A 21,290-nucleotide genomic window follows, 5' to 3' on the forward strand; every position below is an offset into this window, starting at 1 on the left:
TTTCCAAATTCTTTTTTTGTTGAAAGTATTATGTATGTACCATTTTTCCTCCATTGACCTCTACCAGCTTGCCACCACCCTTCCCAGACTCTCTTGCAGCTAGATCACAGGGATGTGACTATGGCCCTTCCAGTTACATGCACTGATAAGAGATTAAATAAATAAGGAAGTTCCATAAAGACAAAGGCACATAGAGATCTATATTTTTTGTGAGTGCTGTGGTATTGAAAAAAAAAAAAAGTCACTTAAGCCAGAGACAGACCAGTAATAGGAATTTTTGTAGCTGTACTTGGTGCCCAAGAGTCAGAGTCCTTAGGTAAGTGTCCGTATGGTACGATTTGGGCAATTTCTAGATTTGTGCCAATTAATATGGTAGCTAATAGCTTTATGCACCTCTTGGGCTCCTCTCAGAATGTGGCTAGAGCAACGGATTTACTAAATTTGTTATGAATTTAAATTAAAATCTCAAATCAGTTGCTTCATTCTGTTATTAAAAAACTTTTAGGTATATTTGGAACAACATTGGTATGTGTATCTACTTTTACAACTGTAAATTTTACAAAATCAAAATCTAGATCTGGTTTTCTGATAGAAGTTTAGTATCCAAATTAAGAAGGGATGTTATATGTAAAATACACATAGGATTTTGAAGACAATATAAAAAAATAATGCAAAATATCTCAATAATTATTTATGTTGATTATGTTACAATAATATTCTGGATAGACCAAAGTTAATAAAATATATCTTTATATTAATGTCACTCTTTCATTTTTTACTTCTTTAGCATGGCTATGGGAAACTTGAAATACGTATGTGGCTCAGGTGATATTTTCATTGGAAAGCAATTTTCTAGACAGATGGTTCTCAAATTTAAATATACATCAGAATTTCCTAGAAGTCATATTAAATCAATATAGTGTTTTAATTGAGAATAACAGAGGGTGACCAAGGAAGAAATCTGAAGTGACCTTTTAGGTGAACTCAAAGGTTAAGATTTGGGGAGAGGTCTGCTGAGGAGAGATAGGATAGCCTGAGTTAGGGTTCTGAGGCAAGAAAACCACTAGGACTTCTGAGGAGCACAACAAGCTCTTATGGCCAGATCACAGAAAGGAGGGGTGAACATGGGATAAGAACTCAGAAACACAGATGGGAACCAAATTGTACATGGCACTGTAAGTTTTGGTAAGAAGTCTGAATATTATTCAAAAGAAAAAGGAAATCCATTCAAAAACTCAATCAGTGGGATGGGGGAATCTGATATTACTTCTAAAAAATTAATCAGGCAAATGCCTGGAAGACTGATAGACTGTGAGAAGATGGAAATGGACAGAACTATAAGAAGAGGAGAGCAACAATAAATAAAGGCTAAATAAAGTATGCTGAAACAACCTAATGGAATTGCAAGCAGCTACTGACTGTAAAGATTATGGAAATGATACAAATACTGAAAATGTTTAGGATACAATGTTAACTGAAAAAAGTCAGTATATAACATTGAGCAGACATTACACTTCAACTATGGGAAGTTATGTATGCATACAAAGAGTAAATGAGAAAATACACCATCTACCTCAAAAAAGAAAAGAAAAAAGGTGAAAGTATGGATGATTGGTTTCCTTTGCCAAAATGTAAATTAAGCCAATATTATTTTAGGACAATGTAAATTGGGAACTTCTGTTTAATTATTTGAAATATTTATTTTGCCTATATTCTTGTGAAATATTTTTATCAGCTCATTTACTCATTTTTAATAGATCTTACATGTTTAGTTTCTTTTATAATCTTTAAAATCAGAGTGGTTTGAAAAAAATTCATATTGGTATTATTACTGAGTTCAGTTTGATTTCAGATTTATAGATTAATCTAGAGAAAGTTGATATCTTCATATTGTTGAATTTTTCTGTCAAAAGAAGTATCTCTGTTTACTTTTGTCTTTAGTGCCTTTGTGCATATAACAGAACTTTCCAACTGACTTTCCATTTCATAAAAGAATGCTATTGAATTTGTAGTCATTCAACTCCAGTATAGAGCTTTACAGTTTATCCTTTGATTTTCTACGTAAAAAAGCACATCATCAGCAAGTGACCATTTTCCTTCTAATTTTTATAATTCCATTTTCTTCCTCTTGCCTAGTGCCATAGGCCACTAACTCCAGAGCACTGTCAAGCAATAGTGGCCACGGTGTGCATTTTTGTTTTGTTGTTTTTTCCTAATTTTATGGGAAACGCTTTGGCTGCTTAACAAATAAACATTTTTTTACAGCTCTCAGTGGAGCTACCATATACTGGAGGAGTGCTTTCCAATTCTCCTGCATTGTCATCACTACCTTTTTTTTGTCCAATGCCTTCCACCTTGAAAATGCTTTTCATTTGTTTAAATCATATATATGATTCTTCATCCTTATCAGTTGCTTCTAAAGGAAGGGGGGGTGGGAGTGGAAGTCAGAGAGAAAAAGGAGCTTGCCAAACTCCATAGCAACAGCCTGAGCCCAGGGTTAGCAGACCTCCTTTCAGGAGAAGGCCACGCTCCGGGGTCACCACCAAGGGAAGAACTGGGGCGTGGGGAGGAGTCGGCGATGAAATGTGAACCCCCGGTGGCCCAGGACACAAGATCGTCCCCCTCTTCCCTCCCGCCGCCAGGGCCCCCCCGCGGGAGGACAAAGAGCCCTCGGCCCCAGCCCGGCCGGTGCGGCCCCCTCCCCTCTGAGGCTCCGGGCCATGGCCAGGTCTCTGCGCAACGACCCCCCTCCCTGGAGCACCGCGGGCTCCCTCTGACCGACCGCCCTCCATCCCCTCCATCATCTCCTCCATCCCCTTCCCGTTCCGGGCTCTCCGGGCGCTCCCAGCCGGCTCCAGCCTGTCTGTCTGTCTGTCCGTCCGTCCGGCTGGCCTGGCGCGCACCCTCCGGCCACCGGCGTGGATGGACGCGCGAAGGCGGCCCGGCGGTCCAGGGGTCTCGCTTCCGAAGCTGGTTCTGCTCCTTGTGGTCGCAGGTCAGTGGCCCGGGGCGGAGGGGGAGAGGGATGGGGGACCTGGGGCCCTACTGGGGTCCCACTGGGGCTAAGCGATCTGAATGGATGCCCTGGAGCGCAGAGATGGTGTGGTTCCGGGTGGGGAGTGCGGGGGACTGGGACCCTCGACTCCACTGGCAGGAGGTTTGGTTTTGTTCCTTCCCTGGATCGTGCCCTTTCCCCTAAAGTTCCCCTGCTTTTCCTTACTTTTCTTTTCCTTTCTGCACAAAGCAACCTGGAGCCCCCAGCCCCAAACGTAGGGGATTTTACTCTCTGCATAAACGTAGCGGAACATTCTCTGGTTGTATCCGTATCCATCTAAGGAATCTGGGTGATTGGGGACTCAGGGATGGAAGGAGAACATTTTTAAAAAGCACCCGAAGTCCTGAAGTCGAAGCAGCCTTGCTGAAGTTTTCCCCGTGAACAGAAGCGGTGGCTTTTGCATTTAATTGCAGGCTGCTCAGTGCCCTCTCCACCCTTTTGAATATTCCGCATTTTCCCTCCTGGAAATAAAGACCCTTAGGCATTCGTTTTTATTCTTTAGAAGGCGATTCTCTCCTGCAGTCACCTGTGCAATTGGGTGCTTTGAAGTCAAAGGTAAGGTTTTTGAGAGGCATTCATCCACCTGGAGTCTAGTCTGTTTTCGTGGATTTTTGTTGAGCCTGGTTTGTAGATGAAGGTACCTCCTTCCCCTCCTCATTCCTCTCAGGGCGCATTGCTGAAGACTGAGGAGGCAAAGTGCTTTTCTGCTCCAGCTACAGCTATGGAGCCCCATGACATGGCCTTTCATTCCTTACTCAGGCCTAAAGTTCATTGCACACGGGTTTTGCATCTGTTTTCTAGTCACAATACAGGTTAAAAGCAAAGTGTTTTTGCAAGATGTTTTCCACGTCTCTGATTTCCCATGAGGAAAACCAGAGGCTGGTACCCATGACCTTACGATACTAGATTCGTGTATAGCAGTGTGATTTACTCTTTAATATATATAAAGGTTGTTTTTTGAAGCATTTATAAAGCTACTAGAGCTGAAATGAAGAGTTCTGCAACATTATCTGCACATCAAAAGCTTTGAATTCCTCTTTCAACTTTGCCCGAAGTGACACACAATAACTCCTATGGAAATCTTCAGTCTGTTTATTTAAATGCAAATCAGTGGTTTCCGTAAGTTAGTGCAAAGGTATTTTCTTGGAGGGAAAATGAAGAAATTTATAAAAGTAGGAAAAGCACTTTCTGTCTAATGAGGAGAATTTACATTCTAGTCTGTTAACACGTATTTCTTTTACTTAAATCATGCCAGATTTCAGAACTTGAGGGACTAACAGAATTGACTGCATTCATATTTGTTTTAGCTCTTTATTCATTTATTTGAAGTAATGGTAATTCTTTCCTACCCCTTCCCTTTATCAAGAGAAGACAAAAATAAGAAGATCGAACACAGCAAATGCAACCGTAATAACCTCATTTACTCTTACTCAACCACACCATTGATAACAACCCTTTCTTATTCTTTTGTCTGATTCTGTACTCTGTGGTAAAGAGAAGGCTTCTAATGTGCACACTTTCCTTCTCTTGGTTCCCTTCCCCAGGTTCAGGAAGCCCGCGGAGCTACCTAAGCAGCAGGTTGATTAGTTCAGATCGTTTTCTCTCCATCCATTTCTTCTCTCTTTCCCCATCTCTCCCTACTGAGCTACAAAGCACACAATGGGAAGCCAAAAAAATATGAGATTGACTTATGGTCTTTGGTAAGGAATGCTGAGTTAATCTGTTCTTCGGTCTTAATTCCTGAACTCTTTATATCAGAGGCTTTTCCATGCTTTCCATATTCGTTCAACTAATATTTGCTGGGTGACACATAGGACAGAGGCCATTCTCTGAGTCTTGGCTAGGAGGTAGTGTATCTGTTACCCAAATGGTAACGGACACACTACCTCCTAGCCAAAACTCAGAGGTATAATCACGTGCTGTCAGTGTTCAAAGGAGAGGTTCTGATTGCTGGCCTGGGAGTGTAAGCTCCATGAAAACGATGTCTGTTTTGCTCAGCTTAATAGTCTCAGAGACTAGAAAAATGCTTGGCCCATAAGTGGAACGCAATCAATATTTGTTTCCAAAAAATTGAATTGAGTAGGACTTTTAGGAACTAGGCCTTTGAAAGATAGGGGGGTCTTGGACATAGGAGATGGAGTAATGGGACATGGTATGCACCAAGGCAAAAACCACAAGATGTGCCTTTGCAAAAAGAGGTAATTCAGTTTGGTTGGAAGTAAGAGTTAGGGCTGGAAGTGAGGATTGAGATGAGATAAGGGAACATGCAGTAGTAAGAATCATTCAGACACCCTGCTAAATGAGTTGTCAGTTTTAATGGGATGAAAACACAAGTAGATGGGTTGTCCATAACTTGAATTATTTTCCTCAAAGCAAATGCATTCAATTCCTGGTCCATTTGTTAAGGAAATACAAGCAAGTTTCCATACCTGAAGCATCACACTGTATTGTGGAGTCACTTCTGGAATGAGACCGCATGAAGTGTTTACATTATTATCCAACGCCCAGGACAGGCTACAAAGACAGGATTTGGCCAAGGTTTTGCCTTTGCAGTCTCAGCTAGAGTGACTTCTGTCCCCTCCCTTTCCTTCCTCTCTTATCCTTAACTGTAGTTTATAAGAACCTTTTTTTTGAGTCAATCTTTGCAGCCAGATACTGTTTTTCCTGTAGGACTTATTCTTTAAGGTAGGGTGGGGGTGGGGAATCTTCCTCCAGATCTTAGTGCCTTTAACTCCAGATCTCAGTGCCTAAAGACACTGAGCATTGGCTGATTTTCAAGGATATTACTTGAATATTTGGAGCAATATTACTTATTTTCTGAAGACAATAAAAATATTCCTTTTTTTTTTTTTACAAGTGAGAAAACGCTTCTGTATTGTTCAAACTCTGATCTTTGTAGAATTAGTCTCAAATAAAGTGGAGAAAGCAATTAACATATCAAAATAAGCTATGAGGTGTGGTTGGAACTGTGGTCTGGAAATGTCATGGTTGTGAGTGTATTTGCCTGGCTATTAAATCTGCCCTTTTCAGGCATTTAATTCTGGGAAGTAGACAGGAGCACTGGAAAATGCCATAAAAATCTTGAACAATGTGTGACATGGTGATGTTTGCTGCAGGTAAAAGCGAGTTTCTTGGCTGCAAGATCTTGGGCTTGGTTTCCTGTCCCATTGGCTCAAAATATTTTGATATCAGCATGTCCTTACAATAGTAGTAATTGAGTCTTTGATATTCATGGAGTGCTTAGTAAGATCACTGCCCTGGATGCCATTGAAAAGACACCTCCTAAAGCTGCTTACATATTGGTTGTTCTCCCCCAGAATAAGCAGCTCTCCCTGTATCTCAGTGTTTTTTACAGCTTTTCAGATCATGAAGCAAAACATTCCTGCTAAACACTTGAGACCACTGAGCAGTCTAAATATTTGAATTAATTAAACAGCACTTAAAATGAGAGCAGTAAACATTCACTGGGAAAGTGAGAAAATAAATAGCCTTTAAAAGTTTGATGCATTCTGCAAAAAGCATAACAGTCAATAAATCATTAGATTGTGGTTCTGTCTTCAAAATTTTTAAGTGAATTTAAGCAGAGTTACTGCATCTCACAAAGGTAACTATTCCCTCTGCCCCCTCATTTCTTTTTACCGCATCCCAGAAGAAGACATTAAAGTGTGTTCATTTAGAAGTTAGAAATAAAGTAGAGGGAAAGAATATGTGAACTTTTTTCTTGTTCCACAAATGCCACACAGTATTGATAAAGGTGAATGAACTTTGCTACTTTTTGGTCACATCCTTTTGTAAAACTTCATCTTGGCAAGGAGGTGATTTAAAAGCAAAATAATTTTTTTTTTCTTTCTAGATAAATCATTTGGACATGACACCTTATATTTTTATGTGACTTGAGCAAAAAAACAAAAATCTTACATAATTTAGAAAGTTGTTATTACCTTCAGAGATTGAGTTGGAAATGACTTATTTTGTGATTTTTGAACATCTAACTTAAATGATCAGGCTGTACTTAATGTTTTCCTAGCACTATACCTGAAACTCATATATCCATTATAGTGTATACCACTAACCATAACTAAGTGGTAACCTTAACGTGTTAAACATAAATTATGTAGATGGAATAAAGAATTTTTAAAAAGCCAGGGTAATTTTTATTCAACATTTTTGGTATAATTTTCCTAACCAAAAGCATGTGGCAAAAAAGATAATAATTTTGTTTTGTTAGCTCCAATATGTCCTTTTTAATAAAAAATAATAATAATTTCCCCCCATCACAGAGTGCTGTTCATAGTTCATTGATTCTTCAACTTGACATTAAACTCTTAATTTTTCACAAGTTAATTATCTAGGGAAATTTCTTATTTTATAATCTAAATACATTGACAGGATATGCAGACTTATTCGTGTTACCATATATAAGCAAATTGTGATCATTGTGCATTATTTTAAAATTATTTCCAGTTGACTTTATTCATGTCAATAACACTTTCCATTAAATAAAGTTGAGAGTAATACCCTAAAGTCAACAGACTTTACCATTTAAAAATTATTATGAGAACTCAGTTGACAAATTGAATGACGGATTAGTTAGGTCATTCATTCCTTCCTTCGTTGTCTTATTCAATTCTGACCACCAACTATGGTCTTGAATGCAGATGATTCAAAGAATGGTCTTAGCCTTTCCTAGCTTTCTATCTACTAGAGAAGGAAGATTCGTTCAGATGTTTACAAATGTTTTACCATTCTACATACATAAAACAAAAATCTAAATCCACTGAGGAATGGTTAAGGTATGAAATGGGATAATTTTTCAGGAAGTTGTGATTTCAGAACTGTAACTGGACATGTTGTTTTTATTTTTATAGACAATTGTCTTGCTCAGTGTGGCAAAGACTGCAGATCTTACTGCTGTGATGGGACCACACCCTATTGTTGCTCCTACTACGCCTATATTGGGAATATCCTCTCGTGAGTAGTGGTCAAATTTGGCAACATTTCTCATGTCCACATATGGTTTCAAAATGCACTGTTATAGGCATGGGCAAGAAATGTTTAAGAGAGGCTGTTGACAGAAAAATCTATATTGTAGATATAAATCCTCATCACTCTCTAGTACAAAATGTACAAGTTAATATATAAAATAAATCGCCTTCATTGTTGCTTAATCTGTGTTTTAAAATAATAACAATGTTTTAAGTAGAACTATTCATATTACTGATCTTTTTCAACATTGCAAATTATGTTGTCTGCTTTATTAAAAAATTCATAAGTTAGAATTTGTCATGTAATTATAGCCGGTTTATTTTGCCATCCATGTATTTGTCATTCGGTAGATAGAGACATTATGAATAAAAACAACTGAGATATGAAATGTCAATTTTCTATGTAATGCATATAAAGCAACTTTAGGAAACAAGTTTGGAGCCAAGATAGTCTAGGCATCAGCGATGTAAAGGAATAACCAGCTACGAAAAGCAGCGAGACATACGCACTTAGCCTGCGATAAGCATTTCTCCATAACAAACTCACATTTTATTTTAGAGATGCTTCTAGTCACAGGGAAATGGGGAAGCAGGAACTGCCTTAAGGGTTGTGTGTCTTAAAAGTATACAACTCTCAGTTTCTCTCCACATACCGTCATGGTGAGAAATTAAAGGGAGAGATTTGGGAAGGTAAGCCTTTTCTGAGTCAGAATCGCCTGTGTCTTTCAGATAGCTGCAAGAGTCTGGCCCCTGTTCTCCTTAGTTTTTATTTGTCATGTGAACATCAGGATGATTTGGACTCTGTCCTGCTGTGGCTTCACTCATGCCCTATAGGCTTACTTAGAACCAGGAAAGATTAGGCACTAAAGGATGTCCATTGAGATGCTATATAACTCAACTTCCCTTTCCCGAAAATAGAAAACCTGCTATAACATAAACTTTCTAGACTCAATTTTGGGGCTGATATTAGAGATCATGTCTCTGAATGAGAGAAACAAGCATCAGACTTCCAGTTCCTCTTAAAGAATGTCATGGTTAAGTAAGAAAGGTCAGGCTGTGATAAAAATCAAGGGATAGAACTTAAGCATTTTTGATGTGCATATAAATAAAATATTTGATTTTATTTTTTATGGAAGATTTGGTGGGAAAGAGATGAAGTTTCCTCCTTACATTAGGAAACCGTCAGGACGATAGTCACAGGAATTAGCTCAGGATACCCTATTTATAAGTGTATAAAGATGTTGCACATTTTTATATCACTTCATATTTAAACTACATTATGACTGAGTTCCAATGTTGTTTTCGAGTGGTCGCCACGTGTCAGATACTGCTGTGCTAGATAGATGGGTGAGTGATCCCAGCAGGTGGCATACATTTGAGGAACCTGGCATCAAAGTGATTCTGTGGTTCTTTGGCCCCCTGGTTCCTGACCCATTTCCCTATCCACTGACTATACCATACTCTGTGCCCTTTTCTCTCATCTGATAGGTCCCGCCACCCTGGGAAATATATATGTGAGACATAATTTACTAATCAGAATACTTAAAAATTAAGCTTAGGTGTGCTTGATATATTTTCATTTGCAATCTTATTCACATCTTCATGGTACATATTCTAAGTCACTCATTTCACCATTGAATTAAAGAAGTAGTTGAGTTGATATATTTACCTGGTTTATTAGGGCTGTGTACTTATAATATAGGGGGGAAATGGATTTTGTCTTTGAGGGAAATAAATACAGATGGCTTTGTATTTCAAGCAGTTAACACTGAATTCCCTGTTCAAAATAGAAACCCCTAAGTAAATCCCTTGCTAAACAATTCTTAGGGGGGAAACGGAGGGGGTTCTTTAAAATGTTTTTCTCACTGGATAAAGGAGAATACATTTTCAGGATTTCCAGTTATTGTTTAAGATTTGAAAAGAGTTCTTAACTCCACCCGAAGTTTTTTTTTTTTTTTTTTTTTTTTTAAGTTGGGTGTGGGTGGAGGGGTTGAGAGAAAAAATATCAGTCCAAGAAGGCTTACGAAGGTTCTTTCATGCACATGCCTTCAAATATAGCTATTTTGGAACTCAGAAGCCATGCTTTCTCTATTCCAAGCATCTAGACACATTCTTAGCAAAATCACTTTAATCATCTTAACAGAAAATTAAATCTTTGTGGTTATCAGAAAAGTAATAAGGAAGAAAGCAATAAACACAATGGATGCTTTGTCTCATAAATGAACAACTTTATAAAGCCGCTTCTATTTTTGCATGTTTAAAAATAGGAAATATCTTGGCTCAGGTTAAAATGAGCTAAAAAATAGCACAAAATGCAATTTGGGTCATTCTAGACTGTCGGTAACTGGTGAGGTCTGGAACACATATCCTGGTCGCTGAGTGCTCTCCCTAGTCACCTCTGAAATAATGGAGTTCACATGTTCCACCCTGAATTCTCTTTAGTGCAACTCTGCCCTGTTTTGCAGACTAACCATTAAGGCGCATTTTGAAGAGATGACAAGAGCCAACTTTCTTTTTACCTTGTAGTTAGAAAGCCTTATTTTACTGATATTTTACATGAATGAGTTAATTTTCACAAATAAATTGAGACTCTCCTCCCATCCCCCCCTTTATTCTCTCTGTGGTTAGTAACTTTAAAATTTACTTGTATCTCATGGAAAACTTTAAAAACTAAAGTTTTACAATAGCATATATACCTTTTAAATGGTGATATAATTGGCATATAACATTGAGTTAGTTTCAGGTATATAAAGTAATGGTTTGATCACCACTGTAAGTCTATTTAACTTAAGTCTATTTAAAATAGAATATTCTACTTAAACCATTATGGTCACAGATCATGTTTTCAATATAGAACAATAGTAGTTATTTCCCAGAATTTAAGAATAATTTTACAAAAGTCAGCATATACTATGCAATCAATTATTTACAAATACAGAGTGTATGCCCATAACCATGGCAGTACTGAGCTAGATTATCCAGGATGAATAAAGGGAATACCCTGACCTCAAGGATCTTCTAATATAATAAGAAAAGAGAATGTAAACGAAAAATTCTAATTTGATGAATTAATCCATGGTGTGCTATTGGAGGGTCAGGAAGAGAGAAAATAGTGTGTAATGTGTGTGTGTGTGTGTGTGTGTGTGTGTGTGTAGGAAAATGTTTGGAGAAAGCCTCGTAACATAAAATTTGAACAGAACTTTGAAAGAACTTTATTTACAAATGGACAGTAAAAAAAGGTAAGCACTTCTAGACAGATGATCTTGTGTTTTCAAAACAAAGATATAAGAAAGGAAATGACTAGTTTGTAAAAAGCCATGTTGCTCAGCATTGCTAGATAGGTAAGGGTAACCTCTTAATATAACATAAAAATAGGTCGGTAAGGCAAAAGATAAGTTCTTACTTTTGCATACTTTTTTTGGAAGATTTCATACATTTATTGGTCAGGCCTAACACAACTGAAACAAAATAATTCAGTATTTTTGTAGAAATAAGATAGCTGGTTTTATATAGAAAGGACAAATTCTTAGCACTGAAACAGGGACATAGGTAAAAAGGTAACAAATAATGATGATTATTAATTCCATAGAGAAAAGATTTGGAATACACATTTGAGCTGTTACAGTATTTAAAACCATTTATGACATAATGTGTGACTTTGGAATTATTTTGCCATTTTCGACATTTTTTTTTAAATCACAAGAGCAACTACCTGAAGACTAAAGCCTCACCATGCTTGAAAATGAGAATTAGGCCAATTCAAGAAATAAACAATTTCTCATCCAATTGATTCTCAAATATTTCACTCAGCCACTCTTGTCCATGGAAGATAAACATCTGTGATGAATATGGAATAGGCTATTTCAAGTTTTGCTGCTGATGAAATGGAATTGGCATTCCCTAGAGAGAGAGAGGATCCAGGGTAAAGATGTGGTTTGTACAATAGTCTTTAGAATTAGTAGAATTCAAGGGAATAAATACCCAGATGAGTGGCTAATTATTGTTAAGAGTACTGAAAGTGAAGGTAAGCTACTACATAAGTAAGAGAATAATTGTATAATATTGAATAGGAAGCACTAATCACTGGGTTGGACACAGTGAGCCAGATGACAAGAAGTAAGATTTAATCCCCTTCCTCAAAAATAGATTTTTGCTCTTCCAGCTTGCCTTTGTAAGATGCGGGTCTATCTAGGGATTCGTCAGAGAGACATCTGGCCAACTCAAAATCCCCATGGGGAAAAAAATCAAGAGGAAGAACTAATAATGGAGATCCTGGTGGGATTAAGGTTCTTTTCTTCTCAATGAAATGTGAAAGATGTATTACCTGCAGTTTTGTAAAGACAGCTACTAAATATCACAACTGTGGTTTTAGAGTGATATTATGCATGAAAGCAAAACCAAGTTAAAAGATAAAGGTTTCATATTTTCAAATGGCACTTGAGGTTCTATGCTCATTAAGTAGCTGAGCATTCTGAATAAAACATACGAGGCTATGCAAATACTAACAGAAACATAATGCATTTTGAGAGGCCTTTGGCATTGGTAAAAACATTTAAATTAATTAAATTTAAATTTTCTTAGTACTCAGGAAGCAAAACACTTCTGGGATGAGCATATTAAGCAAATCAAAGTCTGTGGGAGTCTCATTTTTGTTTTAGTAATGACATAAAGATAAATAACTAACAATGTTAAAAATATATGAACTTGATTTACATTTAACAAATGATATATATATATATATATATATATATATATATATATATATATATATATATATGAAAGCCTAAGTGACCATTGAACAGATGACCGAACAGGCTGTGTAGGGCAACCAGGCTGGCAGGGGCCTTAGTGGGGGATGACCAAATGACTGAGCAGTGGGCTGCATGGGGCAATTAGGCCAGCAGGGGGAGCAGTTAGGAGTGACCAGGCCAGAAGGGGGGGACAGGCTGGCAGGGGGAGCAGTTAGGGGTGATCAGTCAGGCAGGCAGGTGAGCAGTTAGGAGCCAGTGGTCCCAGATTGTGAGAGGGTGTCCGACTGCCTGTGGGATCGGGCCTAAACATTAGTCAGACATCCCCCAAGAGGCCCCAGATTAGAGAGGGTGCAGGCTGGGCTGAGGATACTCCCCCCCCCCCCCCCCCCGGCCCCAGACACGATTTCATGCACCAGACCTCTAATTTTTAATATAAGAAGAAAGTCAGTGATTCTCAGAAACTTACATACACTTACATTTTATGGGTTATGTTATTAAGGGCAAACTTTATGTTATTAAATGTTTAAAATTTTGCTCAGTCAAATCTATATTCAATTCTATCAGAATTACCTTTGTAAATTAAGACTAATGTCAAAATCATAGTTTGTTTTTAGGAAGGCATAGATTGAATTTTTAGGAAATAGTCTCAGTAACTTATTTCTATAAATATACACAGAGATGTTCTATGTTCTACTCTAGTTACTTGATCATCTTCCTGAAAATTGTTTTACATCTATTTCCTTCAAGTGACCTCCATCCTTTCAAAATTCCTTTACCCCTATGAAAATCAATCTGTCTTTCACTAATAAGCCTGAAGACATGTTCTATGGTAGTAGGAATAGTACTAGTAAATGACTTTATTTTCTTCTATGCACTTTTTGTGTTTTATATTATACTAGAGGCCCAGTGCACAAATTCATAAGCGGGTGGGATCTGGTGGGCCTGCCCCAATGGGGGTCAATCAGGCCAGGCCAGTGGGGGAGAGGGAGGGCTGCGGGAGGTTGGCCAGCCCCAACACTGGTGTAGGGGAGCAGGTCAGAGGTGGGCTGGCTGGGGGGAAAGGGCTGAGGGCAGTAGGCCGACCACACTGTGTCATAGCAACCAGTTGTTCCACTCGCTCCAGGATTCCAGTTGCTGGCTTTTTATATATATAGATAAAACAATAAAATTGCTGGTCTTTTAGTTCAGTGTGAATTGTGTACATTGCTATAAAAAAGCAGCTGATGTGAGCACCCATCTTCCAGTATTTTGATTGTACGCAATCATATCTGGTCATATATTCTAGGGTTTAGGGGCTAACTTAGACAGAAATCAGAGTTGGATATTGTAAGAGAGTCTGTTTGGTGATGGCAAGGATTATGAACGTCATGGGAACTACCATTTATTTATCCCTTTTCTGTCTCAGATGCTTAGGTTATATTAGTTTATTAATCTCCAGAGTAGCCCTCACGACCTAAGTATTATTATTACTCCAGTCTATACAGATAAAGAAACTGAGGCTCAGAATTAAGGAACTTTTTTTTTTTTTTTTCAAAATTCACATGGCTACTATGTAATGAGCTAGCATTTAAAAATTCATGTGGTCAACTCTTCTTGCTGCTCTCCATCAGCTCCTGAAAATCTGCAGCTTTCGGGATTGGAAAATGGAAACTATTCATTGATCTGTGACCTTATGAGGTCCTAAAACCATATTTTGGGGTGAGCCTTTTCTTACCCTCCATAACTGGATTAAATTATTTCTTATATGCTGCCATACATAATCTTTTACCTACCGTATTATTATTTATGACTTTATTCAAGTTCCTAAATTACTTGTCTGACCTTCCACACTCAAGACCAGTGGTTCTCAACCTTTTAATGCTGCGACCCTTTAATACAGTTCCTCATGTTGTGGTGATCCCCAACCATAACATTATTTTCATTGCTATTTCATAACTGTAATTTTGCTACTGTTCTGAATCGTAATGTAAATATCTGTGTTTTCTAATGGTCTTAGGCGACCCTGCTAGCGGTTCTCAACCCATGGGTTGAGAACCACAGCTGTAGGAAGGTACAGAGCCCGACTAACTCAGCAATTGATGATGTGTCACTAAATGCAGAGCAATCCTCTATCAAACATGAAAAACTGACATTTTGTGGGTTCTAAATAAATATGTATCATGTGGATATCTATTTGCTTAGAAAAATCAAATTGGAACTGGAATATGTTAGAATTTATTTTCACAGAATACAAATCAGGTATCCTTCCATGGATTGATTCAGTGACCACTTTCTAGTCACACTTTATATGACAATAAAGTTATAATTAGATAATAAGATTAGAACTCAAATGCCAATGTAGTTATAATGATTTTTACCTGTTGTCATGGTTCACTGACTTAGTGCATATTGGAGTGTGGTCCACCAATGAGGAAGTGTGATCTGCCTGCTGTGACTATTCAGGCAACAGGATGCTGCTATATTCAGTTGCACAACTTTTGGAAATAAAATGTTTTATTGACAATGTTGTGGAAGGAAAAATTATGCACACACAGAGTGATGTTTATCCCATGTTATTGGCAGAAATCTGATGGGCAGCTGCCGGTCAGAACACAACATGCAGCTGCCTCCCAAATGTAAAATGTTAGGATGAACACATGACAAATGACAATGTCAGAGGGCGATGGTAACCTCATGCAGTGAACTAGGATTCCATCTGAAATGCCATGGGTGAAACACTTGCCCCCTTCACTCAGAGTAATTCAAGATGAACAGAATTTCCAGTGCCCACATTCTTTCTTGCAAAAAAAAAAAAAAAAAAGGAAGAAGAAAAATTTTACAGGCAACAAGAAGAATGTCTTTTTATGCCTTTGCCACAAAAATAGGGGGAAAAAATAGGACAAATTACCTCAAACGTACCCTTTATGAATTCACACTGCCCAAAAGGTAGGCAGAACAATCTCTCTATGCCATGCTGCGTTTTGCAGAGAAAATAAGTGCTACCTGTGTTTGCAAATAACCAGCTGCATAATGTTGATACAGCATTTTCCCTCTCCAAACACCGGAAATGAAACAAAATCAGTCTCCAAAGTCTGACCCAGAGGGAAATATTTGAATTTAAATTTATCCAATAAATGGTGAAAACTCAATATGTAGTTGCAATCTTGAGCAGTATATTAAGTAAATAGGCTTTGCCCTTTTTCAAGAAACAGCTCTCTGTGAAAGTTCTTAATTCACAGTAGTTTCAGTGATAGTGGGTTTTAGGGCAATTGATAAAAGTTGTGAGTTTCTCTTTTATGCTGTGTGAACTTTATTCTCCTAATATCACCGAGCCTCAGTTTATTCATTTATATATATATATATATATATATATATATATATATATATATATATATATAAAAGGAATAGCAGTAACATATTACCTATATCTGAGAATAAGGCTAGAGGGAAAATGTGCACATAAGAGAAGAAAAATGTGTACATAAAAGCACTTGGAATGGCTTTGGAAATGTGTTCTGTAATTAATGAAAACATTGGGTGATGAAACCATCTGGAGTTTGAAAAACAATGAGATCAATGAGGAGCAAAGTGACTCCTCCAAGGTCATCTGGAAAGCTCATGTCTGAGCAGCAGAGCATAGCTTTGGGTGTGAGGCTCTCTCTCTGGTTGTTTAGACCGAAGCATGGGCGTCTCTCCTCAGGAGAGCACTCTGAGCAATGACTGAAGCAAGCGATCTACTGAATCAAATATGACTGCAGCCTGATGATGGCAAAGGTAGCTCATTAGGTGGCATGTCCTGCTGCCCAGCAGTTGCTAGAAGCATAAGGCAGCCCTCAAAGTCATGTGCATTAAGTAGACAAATCTGCCTTGTTGCCCTAGACTGACTTGTACATTAGAGTAAACCAGTCTAAACAAAAATATATAAGCATAACACATGCAATACCAAAAATCAGGGGGCAGTGATTTGCTTCATCAAAGGATTCATTATAGAGCTCCAGTTAATTCACTGTTCAAAATTTATTTTATTCACGACTTTTCAGAAGTGCACATTGTACATACAAATGGTTTGTCTCTACTGATGACTTGCCAGTAATCATTTATACACAAAACAGTGGTCTAACTGCTAGCCATTCCAGCAGCGGTCACAGTACTCTATACACCAGAGCATGCTTTTGCATGCAAAGGTTTAGAATTACCCTGATTAGGCATTTTTAGAAAATGTGTTAATCAGAAGTTCTTTCAATAGATCAAGTGCTTAGAAGACTTAGAAGAATGAAACGAGCAATGACATGCCTCTGATGACATTATACACAACATACATAGGCAAATTGCCAGGTTGAATGAATTTTCAGTGATGGCAATAAATGCCAGCTGGCATGCTGAATAAAACATCATTGATCATACAAAGGATCAACTGAGGTCTATCAAATCTATGAGTTTCTTTTTACATAGCTTATTGACTCTAACAGCCAACTTACCATGCTCTGTATTTTGTACTGTGTCTGCAGTAGTTTTTGTTTCATTGCCTTTTGTTGAAAGGATTGGCTCCAATTTGGGGTAAGACAAAAAGCATACTTCACTCTCTGCCTCCCACTGAATGCAGCTATGAAATTTGGAAGAAATGTGCAGAGCAGCAATTTCAGGTATATGGAAATAAAATAATAGCAATCAGATCAGTGAACAAGACCAAAATTTAAGTACCACCTACCTACCCATGAGTTTACCAGTTTTTCCCCTCTGCTTACTCCGCTCTAGACTACACATAGCCCAAAACACAAATAAACTAAAAACCTACAGTGAAATTGAATTTTAAAAAAAAGGCAGGAAAGGAGAATCAATGAAACGACAAACTGAGAAAACAAACAGAAAGCAATTAATAACATAGTAGACCTAAATCCGACATCGATAATTATATTAGTGATCAAAACACAGTGACTAAAATAAAGGACAGCGAATGGATATTTTTAACTGGCAGAGTTTGTCCTATCTCCATGAAACTCCAATTAGAATGATATAAGTAGGTTAAAAGTATTGGAGGAAGGGAAATGGAAGATGTTGTTTATGGGTACAAAGTTTCAATGATCTAAGATGAATACATTCTGGAGACCTCATGGATAATGTTGACTATATGTGTAATTGAAATTTGATAAGAGGTTAGATTTTAAGTTTTCTCAACAAACACACATGCAAGAAAAACCTAGTTATGTGAAGTGATGAATATGTTAATTACCTTTACTCTGATAATTATTTATTAATGTATATCAAGCCATCAGGTTGTAGACATCAAAGATATATAATTTTCATTGTCAATTATATCTTGATAAAGCTGGTGGTAAGGAAGCATGAGCTATTAAGCCATGAAAAGAAAAAAAAGAGGAAGGATGGAGAAAGATATACCATGTAAACATTAAGAAAAGAAAATTAGATTGTTGCTACATTAATGTAACACAAAGTTCAGAGCAGAGAATATTACCAGCCACAAAAAATGATACTGCATAATGTGAAAAGTGTCAATCAACCAAGGAGAACTAACAATCAAAAGGAGAAATTTAAAAAAAAAATTGACATTTGGTTTTTATAAACATCAAGTAAAGACACTAATTTTGTTTGTTGAACTCAGTTTACATGGGAAAAAGAACAAAGCATGTATGTTGACCTACATACAAGGTTAAATGAAATTATTTTTATTTTCCCTTTCTCTATTTTTATTTTTTAAAGTATTTTAATTGATTTCAGAAAGGAAAGGAAGGGAGAGAGAGAGATAAAAACATCAACAATGAGAGAGAATCTGATCAGCTGCCTCCTGAATATCTCACAATGGGGACTGAGCTCACAACCTGGGTATATGCCCTGACTGGGAATCAAATGTGACCTCTTGGTTCATAGATTGACACTCAACCACTGAGCCATGCTGGTTGGGTTCTCTTCTTTATTTTTAATTATGAGTCATGCCAATTAATGCATATAATAAATGGAAGCTTAGTTTTATTCTATTCCCATTCTAAACCAATCTAAAACTTGATAATCTCTGTTGTTTTTTTATAAACACTTCCAAAAAGAAATGAAATCTTCCCAGTGATGTCCCACATGTATGCATTTTTGTAGTGCACTAAAAACCCATTTCAATGATGGTAGAAATGTTAATTTAACATACTGGATGGAGAGTGTGTTCTGTAGGTGACATGGAATAGAGACATGGATACAAACCCCAGAAAATTGAGTGTCGATAATTAAATGTTGTGATGAAAATGACTAAAATTATTAATTTCAACTTGGGTTAATTAGGAGAAATATATTGTCTCATGAAATGTGGAAGAGAATTTTGGAAGGGAAATGAGTGTAATATTAAAACCAAGCCTCTTTAATCACTTGCAGGCTTTCCCAACTATATTCATACATTTTTAAAAATTCATTAAACTTTTTAAAAGAATGATCCTGGATGTTTCTTCTAATCTAATATTGATGAGAAGGGAGAGCTCATGCAGAACTGCAAGACCCCAAAATTCATTTCTTTCTGGAATGAAATTAGGTCATAAGGGAGAAAGTAGCTTATAAGAGAAAAGAGCTTATCCTGAAATGATTCATTTAAAGCCAGTAAAATCTATTCTACTTTTCAGATTATGCTATTAGGAAGACCAACCCCCAGGTGTTTCAATCAATCAATGATCTGATTTAAAGATCTGCAAAATCTTATAGGTTTTTCCCAAAAAAATTATATCATTTATTTCAAAAAGCACTTGTAAGCCTATATTAGCATGGAAGAAACAAACATATATTTATTCATTTTTAAAATAACATTCAAGCTTTTAAATGTCCTGTGATACAATAATTATGTCTGCTAAGCGTAGAGATTTCACACCATTTACATTAGTTTAAATTAGAGGTTCTTAAACTTTAGTATAAGAACCCCTGGGAGTGCTTGCCAAGAGCATATCTAGGAATTCAAGTTCAGTAGATCCAAATGGAGTTAAGAAATGCATAGTTTTTTGTTTTTTAAAAAAATATATTTATTGGTTTTTTTTTACAGAGAAGAAGGGAGAGGGACAGAGAGTTAGAAACATCAATGACAGATATTGATCAGCTGCCTCCTGCACACCCCCCCACTGAGGATGTGCCTGCAACCAAGGTACATGCCCTTGACCAGAATCGAACCTGGAACCTTTCAGTCCGCAGACCAACACTCTACCACTGAGCCAAACCAGTTTGGCAAGAAATGCATAGTTTTATTAACCATCTCCCACTAGGAAATTCTAGAACAAATGGCCCTTGGACCACACTGGTCTAAGTAAACCATACCAAAAACATTTCATTTTGAACTCCTAAAATCCTGTTTGGTTATCAAATCAAGAGATACTAGAAGCCCAGTGCATGAAATGTGTGCATGTGGGTGGGTCCCCTCAGCCTGGTCTGCGCCTTCTTGAAGTTTGGGAGCCCTTGGGGGATGCCTGACTGATGGCTTAGGCCTGCTCTCATCCTTAGCACTGCCATAGTGGCAGGAGAGGCTCCTGCCACTACCATTTTACTCGCCAGCTGTGAGCTTGGCTTCTGGCTAAGCAGTTTTCCCCTGTGGGAGTGCACTGATCACCCCCAGGCAGCTCCTGCATTAAGCATCTGCCCCCAGGTGGTCAGTGTGCATCACCGCAACTGGTTGTTCTGTTGTTCAGTCTATTTGCATGCTAGTTTTTATGCCTGTGGGATTGGGTTGAAACCAGCTCCCCAACATCCCCCAAGGGGTCCCAGATTACAAGAAGGCGTAGGCCAGGCAGAGGGACCCCACTGGTGCACAATTGGGGCCAGGAAGGATGTCAGAGGTTCACCAGCAGGAAAGGACTACAGGAGGGCTCCAAGGTATGTCTGGCGTGTCTTGCTCAGTCCCGATCAGCCAGACCTCAGCGGCAAGCTAACTTACTGGTGGTCAGTGCACGTCATAGTGACTGGTCAACTGTCTGCCCCCTGGTGGTCAGTGCATGTCATAGTGAGTGGTTGAGTGTGCTTAGTATCTCATTAGCATATTGCACTTTGATTGGTTGAATGGATGACTGGACACTTAGCATATTAGGCTTTTATTATATTTACACTAATAAAAGAGAAATATGCAAATTAACCATCACTCTGCTATACCAACAAGCCATACCCACCAGCCAATCAGGAGCAAATATGCAAATTAACCCAGCCAAGATGGCAGCCAGCCATGGATCTGGCACAAGCAGGAGACTTGGGTTGCCCCAGCAATGGAGGAAGCCAAGCTTCCCGCCCACCCTGGTCAGCCCGGGCCTCCACTCAAAGCTACAAAGTTTCAATTAGAGAAGATAAATAAATCCTAACAAAAATGGTAGCAGCCATGGAGCTGGAGCTAAACAGGAGGTTTGGGTTGCCCCCAGCGATGGAGGAAACCAAGCTTCTCTCCTGCCCTGGCTTTCACTCAAGGCTACATAGTTTCAATTATAGAAGATAAATAAATCCTAGATACTTGCTTCCAGCTGGCCCTGGACTCTGCTCAAAGAGGTGCTGGGGAAAAAA

At 38.0% G+C, this 21,290-nt stretch overlaps 1 protein-coding gene across 1 annotated transcript in view; it reads left to right on the forward strand.

Annotated features, from left to right (window-relative positions):
- The first annotated feature begins 2,574 nt into the window (after positions 1-2,574).
- Positions 2,575-21,290, forward strand: part of CYYR1 (cysteine and tyrosine rich 1) — a 75,501-nt gene continuing 56,785 nt past the window's right edge. The window contains exons 1-2 of the mRNA XM_036446843.2: positions 2,575-2,995; positions 7,924-8,026. Of these exons, the coding sequence (XP_036302736.1) occupies positions 2,923-2,995; positions 7,924-8,026 (176 nt within the window). The 5' untranslated portion in view covers positions 2,575-2,922. The remainder of the gene's footprint in view (positions 2,996-7,923; positions 8,027-21,290) is intronic.

Source organism: Pipistrellus kuhlii, unplaced genomic scaffold, assembly GCF_014108245.1.
Source record: "Pipistrellus kuhlii isolate mPipKuh1 unplaced genomic scaffold, mPipKuh1.p scaffold_m20_p_2, whole genome shotgun sequence".
Taxonomy (NCBI): domain Eukaryota; kingdom Metazoa; phylum Chordata; class Mammalia; order Chiroptera; family Vespertilionidae; genus Pipistrellus; species Pipistrellus kuhlii.